The sequence below is a fragment of the Rhodotorula paludigena genome (genome assembly GCF_050403205.1).
Source record: "Rhodotorula paludigena JCM10292 DNA, Rt_paludigena_JCM10292v1_ctg55, whole genome shotgun sequence".
Taxonomy (NCBI): Eukaryota; Fungi; Basidiomycota; class Microbotryomycetes; order Sporidiobolales; family Sporidiobolaceae; genus Rhodotorula; species Rhodotorula paludigena.
In genome coordinates this window covers 1-18,829 of record NW_027481403.1, presented here as the reverse complement: position 1 = coordinate 18,829, position 18,829 = coordinate 1, and the positions used below count along the sequence as shown (strand labels likewise).

The 18,829-nt window shown below is 65.1% G+C and overlaps 10 protein-coding genes across 10 annotated transcripts; 6 read left to right on the top strand and 4 right to left on the bottom strand.

Annotated features, from left to right (window-relative positions):
- Positions 1 to 207: 207 nt before the first annotated feature.
- On the top strand, positions 208 to 2,534 carry JCM10292_006698 (uncharacterized protein; the record flags this gene model as incomplete). Its single annotated transcript, XM_076651662.1, has 2 exons — positions 208 to 972; positions 1,038 to 2,534. The coding sequence occupies 2 exons, from the start codon at positions 208 to 210 to the stop codon at positions 2,532 to 2,534; spliced, it is 2,262 nt and encodes a 753-aa protein (XP_076502742.1).
- A 431-nt stretch (positions 2,535 to 2,965) lies between these two features.
- Positions 2,966 to 5,642, bottom strand: JCM10292_006697 (uncharacterized protein; the record flags this gene model as incomplete). The annotated part of the gene is made up of 11 exons (XM_076651661.1): positions 2,966 to 3,674; positions 3,734 to 4,057; positions 4,110 to 4,192; positions 4,252 to 4,381; positions 4,449 to 4,552; positions 4,614 to 4,705; positions 4,765 to 5,051; positions 5,124 to 5,194; positions 5,256 to 5,292; positions 5,375 to 5,413; positions 5,548 to 5,642. 11 exons carry the CDS (start codon positions 5,640 to 5,642, stop codon positions 2,966 to 2,968), a joined length of 1,971 nt encoding a protein of 656 aa, XP_076502741.1.
- A 694-nt stretch (positions 5,643 to 6,336) lies between these two features.
- On the bottom strand, positions 6,337 to 7,568 carry JCM10292_006696 (cytochrome b5 reductase family protein; the record flags this gene model as incomplete). Its single annotated transcript, XM_076651660.1, has 6 exons — positions 6,337 to 6,343; positions 6,408 to 6,763; positions 6,846 to 7,001; positions 7,075 to 7,228; positions 7,307 to 7,388; positions 7,463 to 7,568. The coding sequence occupies 6 exons, from the start codon at positions 7,566 to 7,568 to the stop codon at positions 6,337 to 6,339; spliced, it is 861 nt and encodes a 286-aa protein (XP_076502740.1).
- Positions 7,569 to 7,744: 176 nt separating this feature from the next.
- BET5 (TRAPP subunit BET5) lies at positions 7,745 to 8,481 on the top strand (the record flags this gene model as incomplete). Its single annotated transcript, XM_076651659.1, has 3 exons — positions 7,745 to 7,747; positions 7,881 to 8,149; positions 8,220 to 8,481. 3 exons carry the CDS (start codon positions 7,745 to 7,747, stop codon positions 8,479 to 8,481), a joined length of 534 nt encoding a protein of 177 aa, XP_076502739.1.
- An 81-nt stretch (positions 8,482 to 8,562) lies between these two features.
- Positions 8,563 to 9,556, bottom strand: NAT2 (Nat2p; the record flags this gene model as incomplete). Its single annotated transcript, XM_076651658.1, has 2 exons — positions 8,563 to 8,665; positions 8,727 to 9,556. The coding sequence occupies 2 exons, from the start codon at positions 9,554 to 9,556 to the stop codon at positions 8,563 to 8,565; spliced, it is 933 nt and encodes a 310-aa protein (XP_076502738.1).
- A 151-nt stretch (positions 9,557 to 9,707) lies between these two features.
- JCM10292_006693 (uncharacterized protein) lies at positions 9,708 to 12,768 on the top strand (the record flags this gene model as incomplete). Its single annotated transcript, XM_076651657.1, has 15 exons — positions 9,708 to 9,953; positions 10,023 to 10,077; positions 10,140 to 10,177; positions 10,238 to 10,437; positions 10,520 to 10,600; positions 10,666 to 10,741; positions 10,810 to 10,877; positions 10,939 to 11,059; positions 11,140 to 11,356; positions 11,441 to 11,550; positions 11,613 to 11,761; positions 11,841 to 11,931; positions 11,992 to 12,283; positions 12,390 to 12,437; positions 12,491 to 12,768. The coding sequence occupies 15 exons, from the start codon at positions 9,708 to 9,710 to the stop codon at positions 12,766 to 12,768; spliced, it is 2,070 nt and encodes a 689-aa protein (XP_076502737.1).
- A 211-nt stretch (positions 12,769 to 12,979) lies between these two features.
- Positions 12,980 to 13,349, bottom strand: JCM10292_006692 (uncharacterized protein; the record flags this gene model as incomplete). Its single annotated transcript, XM_076651656.1, has 3 exons — positions 12,980 to 13,039; positions 13,099 to 13,251; positions 13,335 to 13,349. The coding sequence occupies 3 exons, from the start codon at positions 13,347 to 13,349 to the stop codon at positions 12,980 to 12,982; spliced, it is 228 nt and encodes a 75-aa protein (XP_076502736.1).
- Positions 13,350 to 13,627: 278 nt separating this feature from the next.
- Positions 13,628 to 14,912, top strand: NSA2 (rRNA-processing protein NSA2; the record flags this gene model as incomplete). Its single annotated transcript, XM_076651655.1, has 8 exons — positions 13,628 to 13,641; positions 13,689 to 13,722; positions 13,792 to 14,229; positions 14,292 to 14,373; positions 14,433 to 14,497; positions 14,556 to 14,603; positions 14,662 to 14,736; positions 14,874 to 14,912. 8 exons carry the CDS (start codon positions 13,628 to 13,630, stop codon positions 14,910 to 14,912), a joined length of 795 nt encoding a protein of 264 aa, XP_076502735.1.
- A 449-nt stretch (positions 14,913 to 15,361) lies between these two features.
- JCM10292_006690 (uncharacterized protein) lies at positions 15,362 to 16,021 on the top strand (the record flags this gene model as incomplete). Its single annotated transcript, XM_076651654.1, has 1 exon — positions 15,362 to 16,021. The coding sequence occupies one exon, from the start codon at positions 15,362 to 15,364 to the stop codon at positions 16,019 to 16,021; it is 660 nt and encodes a 219-aa protein (XP_076502734.1).
- A 124-nt stretch (positions 16,022 to 16,145) lies between these two features.
- On the top strand, positions 16,146 to 17,367 carry JCM10292_006689 (uncharacterized protein; the record flags this gene model as incomplete). Its single annotated transcript, XM_076651653.1, has 4 exons — positions 16,146 to 16,190; positions 16,251 to 16,577; positions 16,868 to 16,908; positions 16,965 to 17,367. The coding sequence occupies 4 exons, from the start codon at positions 16,146 to 16,148 to the stop codon at positions 17,365 to 17,367; spliced, it is 816 nt and encodes a 271-aa protein (XP_076502733.1).
- Positions 17,368 to 18,829: the final 1,462 nt, after the last annotated feature.

The window sequence follows — 18,829 nt, the reverse complement described above, 5'->3', positions numbered from 1 at the left end:
CTTCGCGCGTCCGCCGCCGTCTTCTCGTCCAGCAGCCCCATCGTTGGCACATCAGACAGCCACGCCGCCTGCATCGCGCGCACGAAGGTCAATCAACGGGTGTACTGCAGGCTTGGAGGGCTGAACTAGGTGGGTGCCGCCGCCGCGCGAGACCACGGAAACCGGCGATTCTCGAGCTAACCCGCCGCTCGTCTCTGGCACACCAGCATGAGCGATCCCTACTCGACCCAGGGCTACGAGCAACCGCTCCTGCCCGCAGCATTGTACACGCCCACGATGGTCGAAGACTTCCAGGCCATGGCGGCGCCAACGTCGTCGTTCCAGACGCCGCTGCTTCCGCGCACCGACTCCGGCTACGCATCGACCGACGCATCGGCGAGTGAGCCCATCTACGCGCCGCAGCCCTTCTCTCAGTCGACGGCGACGCTCTACACTACGGCTTCGTACCCATCCGCCCCGTTTGCCATCAGCACACCAATCCCTCTTCCTCCTGCCGCCACTCCCGGCGGTAACATGCCGAACGCGGCTGCGCTCCTCCAGCAGCACCAGGCGAATCAGCATGCCTTTCGCGCAGGGCAGGCTGCTGGCGGGTCCATCTTCCAAAACCTCGGCCGCACTGGCTCGGCCCTGTCCGGCTCCACCAGCGGCGGTGACAGCAGTTCGAGCGGCGGCGTCCCGACGCCCAGCTCGAGCGCAAGTGGCAGCTTTGCAAACGGGAGCGGCGGAGCGCGTCCGTCCGGCAACGGCACCAACGGGCAGGAAGCGGACCCGAATAACGGCTCTCCCGCGGGCGATCGCGACTTTTCCCAGTCGTTCTACGACCCGTTCCGCGTCAAGCACCGTCGGCGCACGTCGCCGCCGCAGCTCAAGGTGCTCGAGCACCACTTTGAGCGCAATCCGAAGCCGGACGTCGGCCTGCGTAAATCGCTGGCGGAGCAGCTTGACATGACGCCACGCGAGGTGCAGGTCTGGGTGCGTCGAAACCTTCGCTTGATTAGTTGGGCAGATCACTGAGGTTTTTTTGAACCGCTTCGCAGTTTCAGAACCGCCGCGCCAAGGTCAAAAAGCTCAAGGAGCGTGCCGAGCGCGAAGCAGCTGCGGCAGCAGCAGAGGCCGCTCAGTCGGGCTTGCCCGAACTCCCCGTTCCTCCGCCTGCATTCAACGCGCTGCAAGCTCCGCCATCCGAGCTTGCACCGCCGCCCTTCCCGTTAGCGCCGCAGCAGCATCGCGCCATCTACGGCCACGATACTCTCGCCGCAAGACGAGGCAGTTCGCCGGCCATCTTTGGCGGAGCGCCCATGGGCGCATCGTTCGATAATCCGTTCCAGCCGCATCCGACTGCACAGCCTCTGCAATCACTCCCTCCTCCTGCTCTCGCCGCTTACCCGTCAAATTCAGCCGGCGCCTACCCGAGCCCCTTATCGCTCGGCCTGCAAAGCGCCACACCGTCGCCAAACGACCTTGCCGCTGGTTCGGCAGAGCTGCAGCCGCAGCACGGCGGTGTCGCGCCTGCCCTGCCGCGATACTTCGACCAGGCGGCGAGCAACGGCCTCGCAGCGCGGCGGTACTCGCTCCCGGCGCATACGATGTACAACGACACGTCGGCACTGGTGCAGCCCATGGCGATGCAGGCGAGTCCTGCATACGTCACGATCCCCCAGCCGCCTCCCTCATCTCAGCTCGCGACTTCGGCTCCGACCAACTCGTCTTTCTTTGACCACTATGCGCCAGCCCCGCTACCGCACCCTGTCCCTGCGTTCGACGGCCTCGGCGTGACAAGCAGTGCCGGGACCGACCCTTCCCTCGACGGCCACTCGCCCGCCTCGAGCTACGGCGACCACCAGCAGCAGGCGCCGCCGCAGTTCTGGGACGGTCCCCAAGGCCCGCTCCCGCTCGACTCGTACCCTCCTGCTCCTCCCGGCGCGCCCTCTTCTGCCGGCGCCTCGTCGCACCCCTACGCTCCGCAGATCCCGTCCGCGCTCGGCCGCCGCGCAAGCTGTCCGCCCGACGCGCTCGCCATCCCTGCACACGACGCGTACGGTCACCACCCGCTCGCCGTTTCTGGACCCGCGCCCAGCGTGGCACCGTATCAGGTCACAACGCAGGAGCCGGTAACGTGGGCGCCTGAGTATGCGCAGCCGCAGCTCGACGGTGTCGACCCGACCGGCGCGCCGAACCCGTTCTACGGCTACTCGATCGCACATAGCACGGGCGCGTCGCTCGCAGTCGGCCCCGGCCTTGTCGGCGCTGCCGGTCCGCCCTACTCGCGCCGAGGATCGCTCGCGGCCCCGCCTCTGGCGTCCATCGCAGAGCAGCAGCAGCCGCACCTCGTCGCGAGTGACGGCGGCGCGTCTCTGCATTCGTCGCCTCCTGCGAGCGATGGGCCCGCGTGGGACCACCGCGAGCGCCGCGGCTCGGTCGTGCGCACGCTGCGCGCGTCGGCGGCGTATGCGCACTCGCCGTATGCGGCGGCGGCGGCGGAGCGTCACTCGCCCAACGAGTCGGACGAGGGGCTCGGAGTGCCGCCTGTCTGAGGCTGGCGCGGAGGAGCAGGTCAAAAGGGAGGGAGGTTTCTTGATACCCGTACACGACTCTTCCTTTGTTTGTCCCTTTGCTCTGACTTCTCCGCACCCACTTCGTTCCCTGCGCGTCCCGTATCTCGACCCCTCTCTCATTTGTACGTAGCATGGCGACCTTGCAGGTCCCCGCTTTCGCATTGCAGGATTCTCTTCCTCGCCCTGCTCCTTTCCGCGAAAACAGCTTCACGCGAGCGAGAGCTTGCGCGGCGCGGAGCGAAAGTGCTAGCATGAGAATGAACTGCAACATGAACTGGGGCGGCGATGCTAACACAACATACGGGAACCGGAGAGTATGAGCGAGACGCGAGACGAGAGCGAGAGGGGTATCTTCGGAGAAAAGAAGTGTCTCTACGGATGATACGACCATGCGCATGTGAAATGAGAAGCTACACTCCGACAGACTTGCGCGGTGCAAGCGACGCTCGTCGCACGGGCACGCCGTTCCCCTCGCCGCCGCCTCCCGCGCCATGCGAGTGCGGCCCGAGCCCCGCCGCAGCGGCCGCGCGCGATGCAAGCAGTCGCGTCAAGATGGGCGGCTTGGCCGCGCGCGGCGCACTGCCCGTCGCGACTGACGGGACAGGCGGGGGCAGACGCCCGGGCACGACGTTGACAGGCTGCTTCTTGAGGAACGGCGAGGGGACGTCGTCGTCGTAGGTGTAGACAGGCGGGCAGGACGTCGCTGCTGGACTCGAGTAGGCGCGCGCGTGCGGCGAGGATGGCCCGGGAACGGGAGGCGCCGAGTGGATCGAGAGCGTCGGGCTCACGCCGCCGGCGCTGCTGCCAGCACTCCCGGTGCGGGCCATATAGGGGAGGTCGACGACCGAGACAGAGGTCGGCAGTGGATGCGAGATGGGAATGGTGATGAGGGACGGTGACCGGCGAGCCTGAGAAGCGGCAGTTCCTCGAAGGTTGTCGTTCGAAGCGGAATGAGCGCGCGAGGGCGTGCTGAGCGAGGCGGCGCCCTGGAGGTTGTGCATCGACTTGCTCGCGAGGCGTCGACGCAAGGAGGGCGAGTGGTCCTTTGTTGGAGTGTCGTCGAGCGACATGAGCGACGAGGAGGACGAGACGCGCGGGAAGGGAAGGCCGCCAATGCCGCTGTAGATGCAGATCCCGTCAGCTCAGAGAACCCGCAGGCGAGCATAGTTTGAACGCACCTGCTCCTTCGCTCGTTGAGCGGTGGCCGCGGTACCATGCTCGGCCTGCTCGCGACCCTCGCCACCACCTCCGGCTCGACGCCCTGCACCGGCGGCCGCACGTTCTCCCTCTCGGCCTGCTGCGCCTGGTACACCTGCGCGCGGTGCACCGCCCACGCCTGCGCGAGCTTGGCCTCGGCCTCCTTGGTCGCCTCCTGCGCAGAGTGCACGGCCGTCTCGCGCAGGTGCACAGACTGCTCGCGCGAGAGGACGGCCGCTTCGCGCGCGAGGAGATCTTTCTCCCGCTGCGTCACGTGCTGGTCTCGTAGTCGCAGCTCGCGGTGCCTGCAGTGCTGCATGTCAGCGGGAAAGGATGCGAGGTTGCGCCCAGACGCACCACTTGCGCAGTTCGCCTGCCCGGATCTGCATCTTGACCTCGTCAAGGGCCTTCAGCTGTGCCGTATTCGGTCGCGACTTGGGCTGTACGGAGCAGCTTGATTAGTATAGCGCAGCTAAAATCTGCGAAGAGGCAGTCGCACGTTCTGGCGTAGCATAGCCTTGACGACCTGGCCGAGACGGACCGAGTACGGCTTGGGCAGGTCGGGGATCTTGCCCTCGCGGATCATGACGGCAAGCTCAGGCTGCGTGCGAGCCTCGTGGAAGGGCGGGCTGTAACCATGGAAGCGGCATCAGGAAAAGTCCGGGTCATTGACTGAATGAGCACGTGGGGACGCACTGCCCGGCGCAGAGCTCGTAGATGAGGCAGCCGAGAGCCCAGATGTCCGACTTGACGTCGTACGGCTGGCCGTTAATCAATTCGGGCGACATGTAGTACGGCGTCTGCGGTTCGGGAAGGTCAACCTTGAGCGCCTGTCCCGGGGAGGGGACGGCAGGGACGCACGCCGACGTAGGTCTGGGTCATTGCTGCCTGCTCCATTGCCTTGCTCAGACCAAAGTCACCGAGCTTGAGGTTGTTGAGCTCGTCGAGGAATACTGCAAATCGGCTGTTTAGCTCTTTGAGTCGCCTGGACGGGAGACCGAGCGAGACGCACCGTTCTCAGGCTTGATGTCGCGGTGCAAGATGACCCTCTTCCTCTGCCCCTTGGCGTCTGTCTCCGAATGGCAATCTCCGAGCGCGAGCGTGATCTGGGCGAGGTACGCCCACACGACCTCCTCCGAGAGGATCTGCCCCGTCTTGCGGCAGCGCTGGATCACGCCCGCGAGGTCGCCACCAGGGCAGTACTCCATGAGAATGTAGAGCATGTTGTTGGGCTTGTCGACGAAGCGCTCGTAGTAGCGCACGATGTTGTCGTTGGCGCCGAGCTGCTCGAGAATATTGCTGTGATCCGAAGAAGCGTCAGCAAGCCCTCGGGCAATTGCGAGACACAACCAGATGATAGGCGTGACTCACACTTCCTCGGTCAGCTGCTTCAAGTCGCGCTCGTCCATCCGTCCATAGTTGAGCTCTTTCCGCGCAAGAACCTGCGAAAAGCGTCCAGGTCAGCTCTGTTTCTGCGGTGAATTCGCCGAATGCGGAGCGCACCTGTCCATCGACGCGGCGCACGACCTTGCGAATAATGCTGCACGTCGCGAGCCAGACGATTCGCAGCGCGAGGTCAGTTTCACAGGCGTCCCCGAGCTTGCAGCGTCTCGGCGACGCACCCAAACGAGCCTGTGCCGATGACGTCTCCCGCTTCGTAGCTGTGCGCGATTACATGGAGGCAGAGACAGAAGAAGAGGTTCGGAGGAGCAAGAGGAGCAGGCGGTCAGCGCAACGTGCCGCAACGCCCCCTCGCGCTCCAAATCCGTCTTCCCGCCTGTTTGGCAGAACGCACCTGTCTTCCATGCTCGACTTTGTGCAGACCGGGTGGCTGCCGAGGAGCGTCTTGCGCCTCGGCTGCGGCGGGCGAGTGGTTGAGATGGTCGACATGGTCGCGAGCGGATCAAGCGACCGATGTCGAGCAATGCAGGAGGTCCGAGAGTGCTATGGAGAGCCTTAGAGTGCCCGAAGAGCGGCTGGAGGGGTGGAGAGGGTGACGGGGGCGAAGGTCGGGTCGATGTTGGATGAAGGAGCGGCGAGCTGTTGCGCCCCGGCCAGGCGTTGTAGAAGTCTGTAGCGAGCCGCAAGAGCTACAGAGAGCTACTGCGCAGGTCCTGGTCCGGCTTCGGACCGAGTTGAACGAGTGTGCGGGTGCTCCCACGAGATCGGGGCGACGAGGTGATTCGTGGCGAGACGAGCTGCCCAGGCGGCCGACACAGGCGGTGCAGGTCCGTACTGCACTGCGTAAGGCGTCGCAGGGCTCGAGGCGCTTCGAAGAGCGGCGCGAGCGTGGTTGGAGGGGACAGACGCCCGACACCGCTTTCGCAGAAGCGATCGAGGCGCGAATCTGCCTCTCTCGTTCCGGCACCCGCTCACACGCGCGACTCGAGGGACTGCAATGGACTGCGCGATTCCATGAGGAGGAGAGAAACCCCCCGGCCATACGATATGGACTACTGCTTTTCCCGTGGTCATCTCACCGGTTTCCTCCCTCCGTCGCCGCGTGCGCGATACCCCCTGTGGTCTACACCAGGCCGCTGCGTCACGCACGACCGCAAGACAAGGTCTCGAGTGACCCGCCACTCTAGAACCTGCGCGAGCACGGCTCATTCAGATTCTGCGCGCAAGGTGCTCCGCAGAGAAAGGGAAACGCACTTGAAGACGGCGTCGCCCATCTTGCTGACGCCGCGCGGCGCGGGCCACTTGAGCTCGTCGAGCGCCTTGGTCATGGCGTTGATCATGGGCGGCGGGCCGCACAGGAGCGCCTTGTGGTCCTCGGCGTGCGCGGGCAGGTGCTCCTCGATCATGTCCTTGGTGACGAACCCGACGCCGCCGGTCCAACCCGCCGGCGGGTTGTTGAGGACGTAGTACACTTTGAAGCGGTCCGGATGCTGCGCCGCGAGCTCGTCGAGCTCCTTCTTGAGGAGAATGTCCGACTCGGCCACGTTGGCGTAGATGAGCGAGAGCTTGGTCGTGTCGAGAGGGTTCTTGAGCACCGCGCGGATGATTTGCTGCACGACGCCAGGATGCCACCATGCTTGCGTCAGTCCCGCAAGGCGACTCGAGCAGTGCGAGGGGATTGCACCAACGCACGAGCATGGGCGTGATGCCCGTTCCGCCAGCAATCATGCCAATGTTCTTGGCCCAGTCGGGCGAGTAGCGCATCTGGCCCTTGGGGCCCTTGACGTCGACATAGTCGCCGACCTTGAGCTGGCCAAAGTGCTTCGAGATGTTGCCGGTCGGGTAGCTCTGCGGATGGAGGGTGTGGGAGTCGCGTGAGCCGGCGGAGTTCTACCGAACCAAGCGGACGCGGGAGACGCACCTTGATGAGGAGGTCGAAGAAGCCGACGTCGTCGTCGGACGAGGTCGGGGTGTAGGAGCGCTGGACGAGCTTGCCGTCGATGGTCGCCGAGACGGAGACGTGCTGTCCGATCGGAAGCCCGAGGACGCGGCCCTTGGGGAGCGCGAAGCGGTAGCTGGGCATGCATTCGAGATCAGTCCCGTGCATCGCAGTCGAGCATCCCGCATGAAGAGGTGCGGGCCGCAGGGCTCACATGGCCGTGTTGGGAGAGATGACAATCTTGTCGATCAGCTTGAAGCGCTGCCACTGCGTTGGGTCGAGTGCCGGCTTGGTCTCTGTGTGTGCACACCCCAGGTCAGTCCCGCCCGGCCGAAGCACGCAGTGAGGCGAGGAGAGGGAGGAGACGCACTGGGCTGGAGCTGGAAGAGGGCAAAGGCGACGACGACTGCGCCGATTGCTGCCGCGAGGAGGATTTGGTGCTGCTGGTCGAGGTCCTGCCACACGGGGAGTGCCATCCTTGCGCTCTGTGTCTGCACGGGGACGAAGCGAAGGGACGGGCGGCTCGAGGGCGCGAGTTGGCCGGCGACGATCAAAGGCGCGCGCGGCACGGCGCGTCTCCACTTCCGCGCAATCGCACTCGAGTGGAGGGACACACACAGGCAGATAGGGACCGAGAGAAAGTACTCCAGAAATGGTCGCATACGGGCAAGCTGCACCTGACCTCTGCAAGCACCGCCGCACCTCGCTCACGCCCCCACTTCCTCGCGCACAGCCTCTACATCTACGACCGGCACTGCACGTGCTGCTTCTACTCGGACCTCGACCAGCGCCCGCCGCCCGAACCGGGGCCCTCGACCCTCCCGCGCGTACTCCCGCCCTCGGCGGCTCCCACCGCCGCCTCTGCGTCCGACGACCCCTCGTCGACACGACCCTACTCGGTCCCCGATGCGCTCGGCGTAAACGGTGCAGCGGCAGGCGCACCACAGCCTGCATCGGACTCGAAGGGCAAGAGCCGCCTCGCGTTTGACGAGGAGGCGAAATTGGTCTACGGCGTCGTCTTCTCGCTCCGGAACATGGTCGCCAAGCTCTCGTCGCGGTGCGTCCTTCTCCGTCCTCCCTTGCCCGTGCACACCTCGAGACTGACGCTGCGGGACTTCCCACGACAGAGGCGACGAGTCGTTTCACTCGGTGTCGACCTCGGCGTACAAGCTGCACTACCTGCACACGCCCACCTCGTTCCACTTTGTCCTCGTCACGTCGCCGACGCCGACGTCGCACCGCGCTTTGCTGCGGCAGGTCTACACGGGCCCGTTCAACGAGTACGTCGTGCGCAACCCGCTCGCGAGCCTCGACACGCAGCAGGGCGCGAGGGGGATCGACAATGCCCCGTTCCGCCGCGCGGTCGACAAGCTCCTCGCGTCCATCTAGGTTGCAGGGTCGAGACTCTCTGGGTAGATGCGGGCATGTATCGAGTTGCCTTACACTGCATTGAAGAGGTGTCGAGAGCGTCTAGGGTGTCTGCGCCTGCTTCTTTGCCGCCTCCTTGGCCGCCTTGGCCGCTGCCGCCGACTGCGCGGTCGGCGGCGCACCCGCCGCCATGCCCACCCTCCACCTGTTCATTGTGGCAGAGCGTCAGCAGCGAGCCACTTCGAGCGAGAGGCGAAAAGACGCACCCCCAGCCCTGGAGCGTGCGCACGACGCGCGGCGTGATGGCCATCGTGACGCCGACGCGGAACGGCAGCAGGAGCGTCTTGTGCACCGCGTACGCGAGCACGGCCGTCGTCGCGTAGGCCTGGTACCCGCTCCCGCCCGCGGCGCTGCGCTCGACGGCGACGACCTCGGTCGTCGACTTGCGGTCGTCGGCCGCGGCCTCTGCGGCGGCGGGGCTCGGGTGCGCGTCTGCGCCCGAAACGTGCTTGGCCGCGTGCTCGCGCCGGCGCTCCTTGAACCCTTCGACGGCGCGCTGCCACCTGCCGGGCGGCTCGTCGCCGTCGCGGTCGTCGTGGTGGTGCTTGCGGCGCCACCCGAGCGTGTCGAGGACCCAGTCTTCGGCCTGGCGGACGCGGTCGGCGCCGACGGCGTAGATGACGACGAAGCAGAGGCCAAAGTCGACGGCCGAGAGGAGGAGGTAGACGACGAGCGCGGTCCACCCGTGCTTGCGGAAGAGGTACTTTATCCGCTGCGTCAGCGGGATCTTGCCCGTGTCGACGTCGTCGCCCTGGCTGCTGCTGCTGCTGCTCGACTGGCCGGTGTCTGGCCGAGAGTCGCGCGAGGTCGGGGTCGGGTGGAAGGTGCGGAAGCGGACGAGGGGCGACGCGGCGGCGGCGGGGTTCACGACTCGGCGTGCAAGGGCAGCGGCGAGGCCCGGGTGGGCGAGGGACGCGTGGACGAGGGCAGCGGGCGCCGCCGTGGTTGTGCGAGCCGAGGTGGAAGCCCAGCGGAGGGGAGCGAGTGCGGGGGTCGGGCGTGCGAGGGCGGTGCGGAGGTGTGGCACGCGCTGCATGGCGTCTTTCTGCCCCGAGTCCGAGCTGGATCGCGCGAGGGGAAGGCGAGCAAGCCGAGGTTGCGCGGAAGGTGGAAGCGATGAAACAAACGACGACGACGACGACGCTCGGCACCGCCCCCGACGCGCTCCAGGCAGAGTGCAGGGCGAGATGCAGCGTGGTCCAGACTCGCTGGGCCCAGCAGCGCTCGCCACGGTCGTCCTCGTCTACAGCCTCCTCTCGTCGCCGTCGTCCCTCTCGTCGAGCGAGCCCAACCTCGACCTCCTCGCCGCCTACGCCCTCGAGTGCACCGCAGAGCACCATGCACCGCCCTCGCTCGACGCCTGGATCAAGCGCGCGAGGGCGACCACCGCGTCAGAGGCCGTCCACGCCCGACTCACAGACGTTCAACTGATCGTGAGCTCAGCGTCCACTCCGTCTGCTGTGCGACACTGGCGCTCAGCGGGTTCTACAACTGCTCTACAGGTCAAGGCGCTGCGCGCGGACAGCCTCGACGGCGTCCTGCAGTGGTTCAACGAAGGTCAGCTCCTCTCCTCTCCCTCTCTCCCGGCAGTCACGCTCAACCACCGCGTCCTTCTGCAGTCTTTCGCGTGCTCTTGGCACCGACAGAAGAAGATGAAGTGTGTCGACGCGCCCCTCGCTTCGCTGGCGGAATCCCCGCCTGACCTCGTCTCGTACAGCTCGCGCCGTCCCTCACGCCCCCTCCGCTTCTCCGCGCGTCTCCGTTCGGAGTCTACGTCCGCCGCACGGCCCTGACACTTGGACGGATGTCGTTCGACGAGACGCGCACGTGGTGGGCTGCTCTCGAACGGTGGTGCGACGGGCCAGGCGAGCGAGGGGAGCAGCGCAAGAGCGAGAAGAGGCGGAGAGAGGTCCCGCCGTGCGTCTCTCCCGGCCGATTCTGTGCGTCATACGCCTATCTTGCATGCGCTGACGCTCCACAAATCGGTGGACCCGCACAGGTTCGCGCGTGCACGTTTGCAGCAGGACTATCAGTCTGCGCGGGAGCTCGTGCGCACGTTCACGCCCGAAGGGCAGCGCGAGTGCGTTCCCACGCTCTGCCTTGCTCGGCGAGGAATGAGGCTGGATCTGACGCCTCGCTTGACAGGCCGACCTCGCAGCAGGCGCTGCTGCACCTCGCGCTGATCGAGTTCGAGGACGGTGGCTTGGGGGCGGCGCGCATGGTGTTCCACCCATCTTTGTCCGCTCGCACACCGAAGCATGCTCATTCGGCTTTTGACGTGTCGTGCAGGCTCTGCACGAAGCGACGCAGGTTGCGCGCACGGTAGGCGACACGGCTTGTCTCGCAGCGTGCGCGAGGTGAGCCCGCGACCTCCTATTTCTCTCACGGCATGCGGAATTGACAGGATTGGGTCTATAGCTTGCAGAAGCGACTTGACGCGGCGAGTGGTGCAGAATTTGGGCGGAGAGGTGGAGCCGCTGCCACGGCCAGGAATTCGCCGCACGACGTGCTGTGGGAGCTTTCGCACCGCAACTCGCAGGTGCGCCATCCATTTTTCACGCACGGGTGCAGTCTGCAGCAGGCTGATCCCCTCCTCTCCAATGCTTGGACCGGCTGTAGAACGACCCGCTCGACACGCTCTTCCCGCTCCTCTACTCCTCGCTCGCAGCACACCAGCACCTCTCCTTCCCTCCGCCCGCCAAGTCGGACAAGCCCGATCCGAACAAGGACCCGGCACAGCAGCAGGCGCAGAAAGACGCGGCGAGAGTCGGGCTGCACGACCCGGATTACAGGGCGCAGTGGCACGCTGCGGCGGCGGGCTTGTGGGAAGAGATGGGTGCGTCGGAGCGCTGCATCGCCTCACGACCTCTCGTCCCTTGTATGAGCGTGAGTGCTCATCGTGCTCTGGCGACGCTCACAGGCCTCGACCCGCTCGCCCGCGTGCACGAGTCGCTCGCGCTCGAGTTAGTCGACCCGGACAAGCCGACGTGGGACGTCCGGCTCGCCATCCTCGCTCGACAAGCGCGCCGCGTATGTCACTGCCTCCTCCTGCGTTCTCACTGCGAATCGGCCCCCTGATTGCGTCGCCGCAGCTCTCGCGTGATAACCGCCCGAACGCGGCGCTCGGATTGCTCCTCTCGGCGGTCGACGCGCGCGAGAAGCGCGTCGGAATGGGCAGGAAGGAGTTGGGTCGGTGGAGGGACTTGGTGTGGGAGGTCGAGGTTGAGCGGGCGAGGAGAAGGTGCGTCGGTGTCCTTGCCGCTGTCGGATCGCTTCTTTCTCGGAACGGCGAGCTGACGCATCTGTCCACCGACACGCAGCGGACACGCTGAAGCGGAGTGCATGGCTCTCGCGCATTACACCTCGCCCGAAAGGCTGCGCACGCTCGACTCGCCCGATCCGCACGACGCAGTGCGCCGTGCTGTCCGCTCCTCCTTCCTCACAGTGCTGACCCTCTGTGCGCCTGTACAGTCCGCCCCGCTGTACACGCGCCTGACCGCCGCCACGACCTCGACGCACCTCTCGACCCTCTCGCAGCGCGAGCGCGCGCGCCTCTCGTCCCTCGCGCGCCTGACGACGCTGCGGGTCGCGGGGGCCTCTGGGGCGCGCGCAGAGGCGGAGCGCGGGCTGCGCGAGCTGGAAGAGGCGTGGGGGGCGGTGCTTGCGCTCGAGGAGGGCGAGGGGGCGGGGGAGCAAGGGGAGGGGACGCTCGAGGCGAGGGAGGCGAGGGCGAGGGCGGCGGTGGTCGCTTGCATGGATGACGGTGAGTCGTGCGGTCCACTGCTGATCGCTCGCTGCCTCAAGACGGCAGACGCAGCGCTCTACACGTGGGAGCAGGTGGACTAATGCAACTCCTGTACCTCCTGCAGACTCGCAGCTCCCGCCGCTCATCGACGAGCTCTCGGCCATCGCCTCCGGTGCGTGGCAGCTTGTTCCGCTGAGTAGCAAACGCTCATGGCTTTCTCTGCAGGCTACCTCGCGCTCTCGCACCTGCCATCGGCGCAGCGCGTTCTCCTCGCCGCCTCGCAACTCGCCGACCACCTCCTCGCCTCTCCGTCGCCCACATCACCGGACCACGCAGCGCACTGGCGCGCCCAGCGGGACGCCCTCGCGCAGCGGTGGCTCAACGTCGACGAGGGGCGCAAGCGCGAGGGGGCCGAGGCGCGCGAGCGGCGCGAGGAGCGGTGGGAGCGGCTGAGGGGGGTCGTCGACGAGGTGGAGCGCGCGGTCGAGGTGCAGAACCGATAGAGGGCAGCTGCTGCAATAGAGCGACTAAGGCCTCGTGCAAGAGAGTGTGGGACAAGGGCACGGAAGGGTACAGCGTTGCAGCGTCTTGCGCGTTGTAGGGAGCGCGCGTGGTATGCGATGGGGAGTGGGAGAAGGAAGGAGTAGACACAACAGGTGGGGCTGGATGCAGGTGCGAAAGGGGCCGACGAGAGGAGCGAAGGGGGGCGGCAATCTACTTGAGGCGCGAGAGGTGGTAGTTGATGGACGAGACCCGGGGCTTGCCCTTTGCTTGCTGCTCGACCAGTCGCGTGTCAGCTCAGGCTCTCGCAAAGCACAGGAGGGAGGACGGACGGGCTTGGCCATGCACTCGTGCAGGCGGAGGGCGGCCTCGCGGCACTGGTTGGCGTTGACGAGGTCGCCCGAGCTGGCCCAGCAGCCGAGCATCGCCGTGAGCTCGAGCGCGCACGGCTGCACGTACGCCGTCTTCTTGGGCTTGACCTTGAGCTGCTCGGGTGGACGCGATGGGGGACGAGGACGAGGTGAGCTTCGGTTGCGCGGATGAGAGCGAGGGCGGTGCGGGTGGTTACCTTGTGGATGTGCATCTCCTGCTCGGGCTCTGGCGGTCGCTGGCTCGGCGGGAACGCGAGAGGTCGGCGTCGGCGGAGTCGCGGCCGGCAAGACGAGCTCGACGAGGGTTGGCCCTGCCTCGACCCTCTCTCTCGCGCTGAACGGGCAGAGCAGACCGCAGAGCTACCAGGAAGACTACCAGCAGCTACCCAGACTCGCACAGCTTGCCCCGCTCGCACTCGTTGCCGTTGCCGCACCGCCTCGCTCCCCTCCCGCCTTTCCGCCACTTCAGCCGCCCCAGCTCTAGCTCGCCATGTGCGTTAGGAGGTCACTACTCATCAAGGAGAACTGCACTGACATTGCGAGCGCAACAGGCCGCAGAACGAGTACATCGAAGAGTCGATCCGCGTGCGCTCGCTGCCCTCTTATCCCTCTCGTCCGAACTAGCAAGGCTGACCTTGCGTGCTCCGCTCGCAGCGCAATGGTCGTCAGCTCGACTACGAGGAGCGCAAGCGCAAGCGCACCGCGCGTGAGGCCCACAAGGCCTCGCACGTCGCGCAGACGCTCCACGGCCACAAGGCCAAGCTCCTGCACCAGCGCCGCTACGCCGAGAAGGTCGCGATGAAGAAGACCATCAAGGCGCACGAGGAGCGCGACGTCAAGGCCAAGGACGCCTCGGCCATGCCCGAGGGCGCCCTCCCGACCTACCTCCTCGACCGCGAGGGGCAGAACGACGCAAAGGCGCTCTCGTCCGCCGTCAAGCAGAAGCGCAAGGAGAAGGCCGGCAAGTTCGCCGTCCCGCTCCCCAAGGTCAGGGGTATCGCCGAGGACGAGATGTTCAAGGTCATCAAGACCGGCAAGTCCAAGACGAAGGGCTGGAAGCGCATGGTGACCAAGGCGACCTTTGTCGGCGAGGTTCGTGGTCCTGTCCTCTCTTTGCGACTAGACTCGATCGCTGACGCCGTCTCGCATCGCAGGACTTTACCCGGAAACCGCCCAAGCTGGAGCGCTTCATCCGCCCGACCGCGCTGCGGTACAAGAAGGCGAACGTGACGCACCGTTCGTTCCTCCAGTCTCCTCTCGCCCGGGTCAGATACTCACATGTCGCGTGCGCGCAGCGGAGCTCAAGGCAACCTTCCAGCTGCCCATCATCGGCGTCAAGAAGAACCCGCAGTCGCCGATGGTGCGCTTCCTCTCTTCAGTCCAGTTGCGCCTAAGCTGACCTTCCATTCCACTTACAGTACACCCAGCTGGGCGTCATGACGAAGGGTACCGTCATCGAGGTCAACGTGCGTGCTCGCGACGCTCTTCCCACCCGCGCGTCTCCTGACTTTGCGATTGCTGCAGGTCTCCGAGCTCGGTCTCGTCACCACTGGTGGCAAGGTTGTGTGGGGCAAGTTTGCGCAGATCACTAACAACCCCGTAAGTCGAGACAGCGCTCCCGTGTCTTCGGCCGGGGCGGCTTCGCTAAGCCGCCCGTTTCTTGCCCGTTTCTTGCCCGTTCTTCGCCTTTTCCTTCCTCCGCTGACTCCTGCCTTCTGCCGGACGCTACCATACAGGAGCTCGATGGTTGCATCAACTCGATCCTGCTCGTCTAGATCTGCGCGGGCAGCTTCCGCATCACCTCCGCCCGTCGTCAGCCCTCCCGGTGTACTTGTTCCCGCGTCGTCTCGGCCTTCTCGTTGTACCTGTCCCGTGTGCTCTGCGTCTACTAGATTCCCCCTCTCGCTGGTCGTTCCACCCATGTTATACCACTCTCCGCCGTCGCATCATTCAATTCGGTTTGGGAGAGGAAGGAGAGCAGATGAATTCCTCTCGCACAAGCGCCCTGTCGCCCTGTCTGGGCACTTTTTGTGCTCACGGCACCTGCGCCATACTCAGTAGTGCAAGTGAATGTTGTGCGACAGAGTCAGGCTCGCCTCGTGCCGGGCGTTACCTCCTCCTACCCTCGACCGAATCTCGCCTGCGCAGGACGAGCGCAAATTGCTGCGCAAGCATCTATCCGCTCTGCTCGCTCTTCCCGCTACACTCGCGCAATCCGCTCGACATGTCTTCCGTCGCGCCTCCTCCCGCCTTCGTCTGTCGCGACGAGTCCCCTCCGCTGCAGGGGAACAGGCATTACGTTCGCGCTTTCAAGGAGCTCTCGCGCCGCCTCGGCGTGCCCATTGACCGCTACCCGGCAAAGATCGGCGGCTCGGGGAGCGGCTTGAACCTCGAGCCTGCGAGCGAGCCTCTCTTCGAGCTCCGAAATGTCAAGCCGCTCACGCGCGTCTTGCCCATGAACGGCTATCCCGAGATGGTCTTCAACGCAACCGAGCTCGAGTTCCACAAGCGCGATGACGAGCAGGAGCGCGACAAGCCGCTTGAGCTTCGCCCCCTTCCCGAGCCGCGCGACGAAGACATCGACGACGATGACTCGCGGCTGCTCTCGTACATGAGCGAGCAGGGCCTTGTGGACAGCATCATGTACCTGTTGAACTTGCGCGCCGGCAAGGTCATGTCGGCTGCCATCGGCGAGCAAGCCTTCTTCGTTCGCCCAACCGATGTCCTTTCCGCAACCGACATCGCCGCTGCTCTTGTCTCGCTGCAGCCGCCCCGCATGCCAATTAAAGTCGAGCTCTGCACTGTGCTCACGGACGATGACTTCATGACCATCATTGCCGAGATGAAGAGCAGCGACGGCGAGATCGAGTTCCAATGGCCGTAGGTGCCGAGTCCGCTAGACCGACTCCCTTGGCTTGCAAGGCACCGCTGACCTCACACATACAGCTGATGCCGAGAAGCCGGAGCTGGCGAGCGATAACTGGGGCGCCTTCCGCAATGGCGAGAAGATGCGCGGCAACTGGTCGCACAAGTACGACACGATCCTCTTCCAGGTGCGCAGCATCCACAGCAAGTGAACGGATTGTCAGCTCATGAGGCAACCGGCAAGACAGCTGTATGCGCAGATTATCGCCGCGAAGGACGTCTCGGGCGGCCTTGACGCCCTCCAGCTCGACCGCACCTGTGGGCTCCTCACGAACGGGCGCAAGTGGATCATCATGGGCGAGAAGGACGGCGTTGCCTACATTGCGCCGTACGTGCTCGACGGCAACGAGCATGCGGTCGCGGCCGTCGTCGCTCTCTTCCTCGGGGCAATGACGCCGTCGCGCCAGAGCGAACACGCCGAGTCCGGGGGCGACAAGCCTCCCGCCAAGAAGAGGAAGGGCGCCAAGCGCGTCATCCGCAGCTTGCTGGACGACATGGTGCCGCGCGCGGCTGCGGTGAGTCAGTAGCTTGTGCGCCCACTGAACGCGAATCTTGCTTGTCGTTGTGCCCACGGTCGTGAAACTTCTCGAGTGCGCAAGCTTAGCAAAGATCTACTCAGCAGACGTCCTTGTTCAGCTGCACGGAGTCCGCCGTCCTCGGAACGCCTTTGTCGCATCCGCCTTCGCCGCCACCGGTGGCTGTCGAGGCGCTGCGAGTTGCGCAAGTAGTCCGCCTCCGAGTGCAGACGCTACGGGATCGAAAGCAGTACGATGACGACTCGTGGATTCGCGCGTCTCGGTCTCAGCCGTCGAGCCGACTGCTCAGTGGCAGGGGCGCGGACCCATTGTCTGTCTTACTCAGCTGCTGACAGAGAGCGTACTGACGCACGTTTCCCCGAACAGGTCTGCATTCACCGTCGAGGACCCGCCCAAGCTCACATTCCGCCTGTGGAGCAAATTCCGACCCTCCGTCGTGTTCATCTACCGCTCGACGGACAAGCAGTACGCGCTCAACCATGTCGAATGTGTCAAAATGAGCAGCCGCGTTGGTGAGCTCGACGGCTACGCAGCAACGGACGAGATCCTCTGCGAGGCCAAGGCGCTCGAGCACCTCGAGGCGAGTGCCCCTGCGCTTAGCGGCGTCTTGTTACCGCCGTACCTCGGCTTGTGGACATCCGCAGGCGACCGTACGCTCTTCGGGCTCATAACGACGTGGTTCGGCGAGCCTGTTGAGCCATGCTCGCTGGAGTACTTGCACAGGTTCGCTTTCTCGTCTTATTTCACTAACCCCGATGCACAACCCTGACTGTTGCCTGTCTGTGTTGCCCCCTCCTCATCGCAGTCTCGATCCAATGGGCGCCCTCAACCAGCTGCACAGTCTTGGCGTCGCGCACGGCGACATTCACGGCGCGAATCTGCGCCTTGTCTCGTCTTCGCGGTCACCTACAATCCCTTCTCCTCCCTCGATCGCCCGGGCCGCCGAGCTCCTGCCGCTATCCCGGCAAGACAAAATTGCATTCCTCGACTTCGGCAGAAGCAGGCTGGAGAAAGATCTGATGCCGTCGCAGTGGGAATCGGCCAAGGCGGAAGACCGCCATGCTCTGAGGACAACCCTTACTCCCTGAAGAAATGTTTTGTAGACAACGTTATGTGATTGCAGAATGGTCGATGGGACAGGCACAACGAGACGGCCGGGAAGAGCGCAGACAAGAACAATGCGAGCTTGACGACGGCGGAGGTGATGCGGGAGCTGCGAACGTAGGCGTGTCCACACGAGCAGAATTGAAAGGCTACAATCATTGAATTTTGAACAATACTCAGTTGTGGAGGAGGAGGTGCAGAACGAGACGTCCGGGTCGCATACGAACAAGTGGAGCTTGCGCAGAGTGGTAAGCCGTGGGGCCGCAGCGGACGAGCTATCAAGGCTCGACTGCGAGAAGTCTTGCCAGACAATTTCATCCAGATGGAGGTCTTGTATGTTTGCGGGCCGTCGGAAGGAGAGCGACTCCGCCTCCTCACGAAGCATTAGGCTACCGCACTCGACATCCGGGACGCTCGAGGACAGCGCATCCTGATGGCCCGACGTGTCGAATGGTGAGAGGGCATAGATGCAGTGGGCGCGCCACCACGGCAGCTTGCGATCCTGCAAAGCCCCGGAACCATCGTCGAGCGGACGGGTCGAAGCGATCGGTACAGCGCCTTTACCGGCTTCAGCAAAAACACACTGTCGCAGACGAACTGCACGAGCTCGTGTGCGACGCCGGAACGGCGTGATCGGAGCTGCACAATGGCACGGCTCGATGCGAAGCGATGAGGACGAAAGCAGGGACAGCTCGTCTCGTCGACCGAGCGGGAGCGTGCAAGACAAGTCGAGAGCTAGTCAAGAGTCACAGCTATGCATCGAACGTGCCAGCTGGCCAGCAGAGGGAGCGAGAGGCGAGGGGAAAGGAGCCGAGGGTGATTGGCAGCTCGACGGTGCGCGGCGAGGCGGAGGCGCTCGAAGTCCGTCGCCCGACTCGGAACCTTGCTCTGCTCGTACACGCGCGTGAAGGATGCAGACCGCAGCACGGACACTCGCCCGCCAGGCCCGCGCCCTCCACTCGTCGGCCCGCGCACAGAGCGACGCCCTCTTCGTCGTGAATGCTCCTTCTCGTCGCCATCGCGGCTGTCGCTGAGCTCACCCTGCCCGCCTGGTGACGCGTGCAGCACCGCAACTCGTCGTACAACAACCCTTCGATCCCCTTCTCCCTCTCGGCCGACAACCAGAA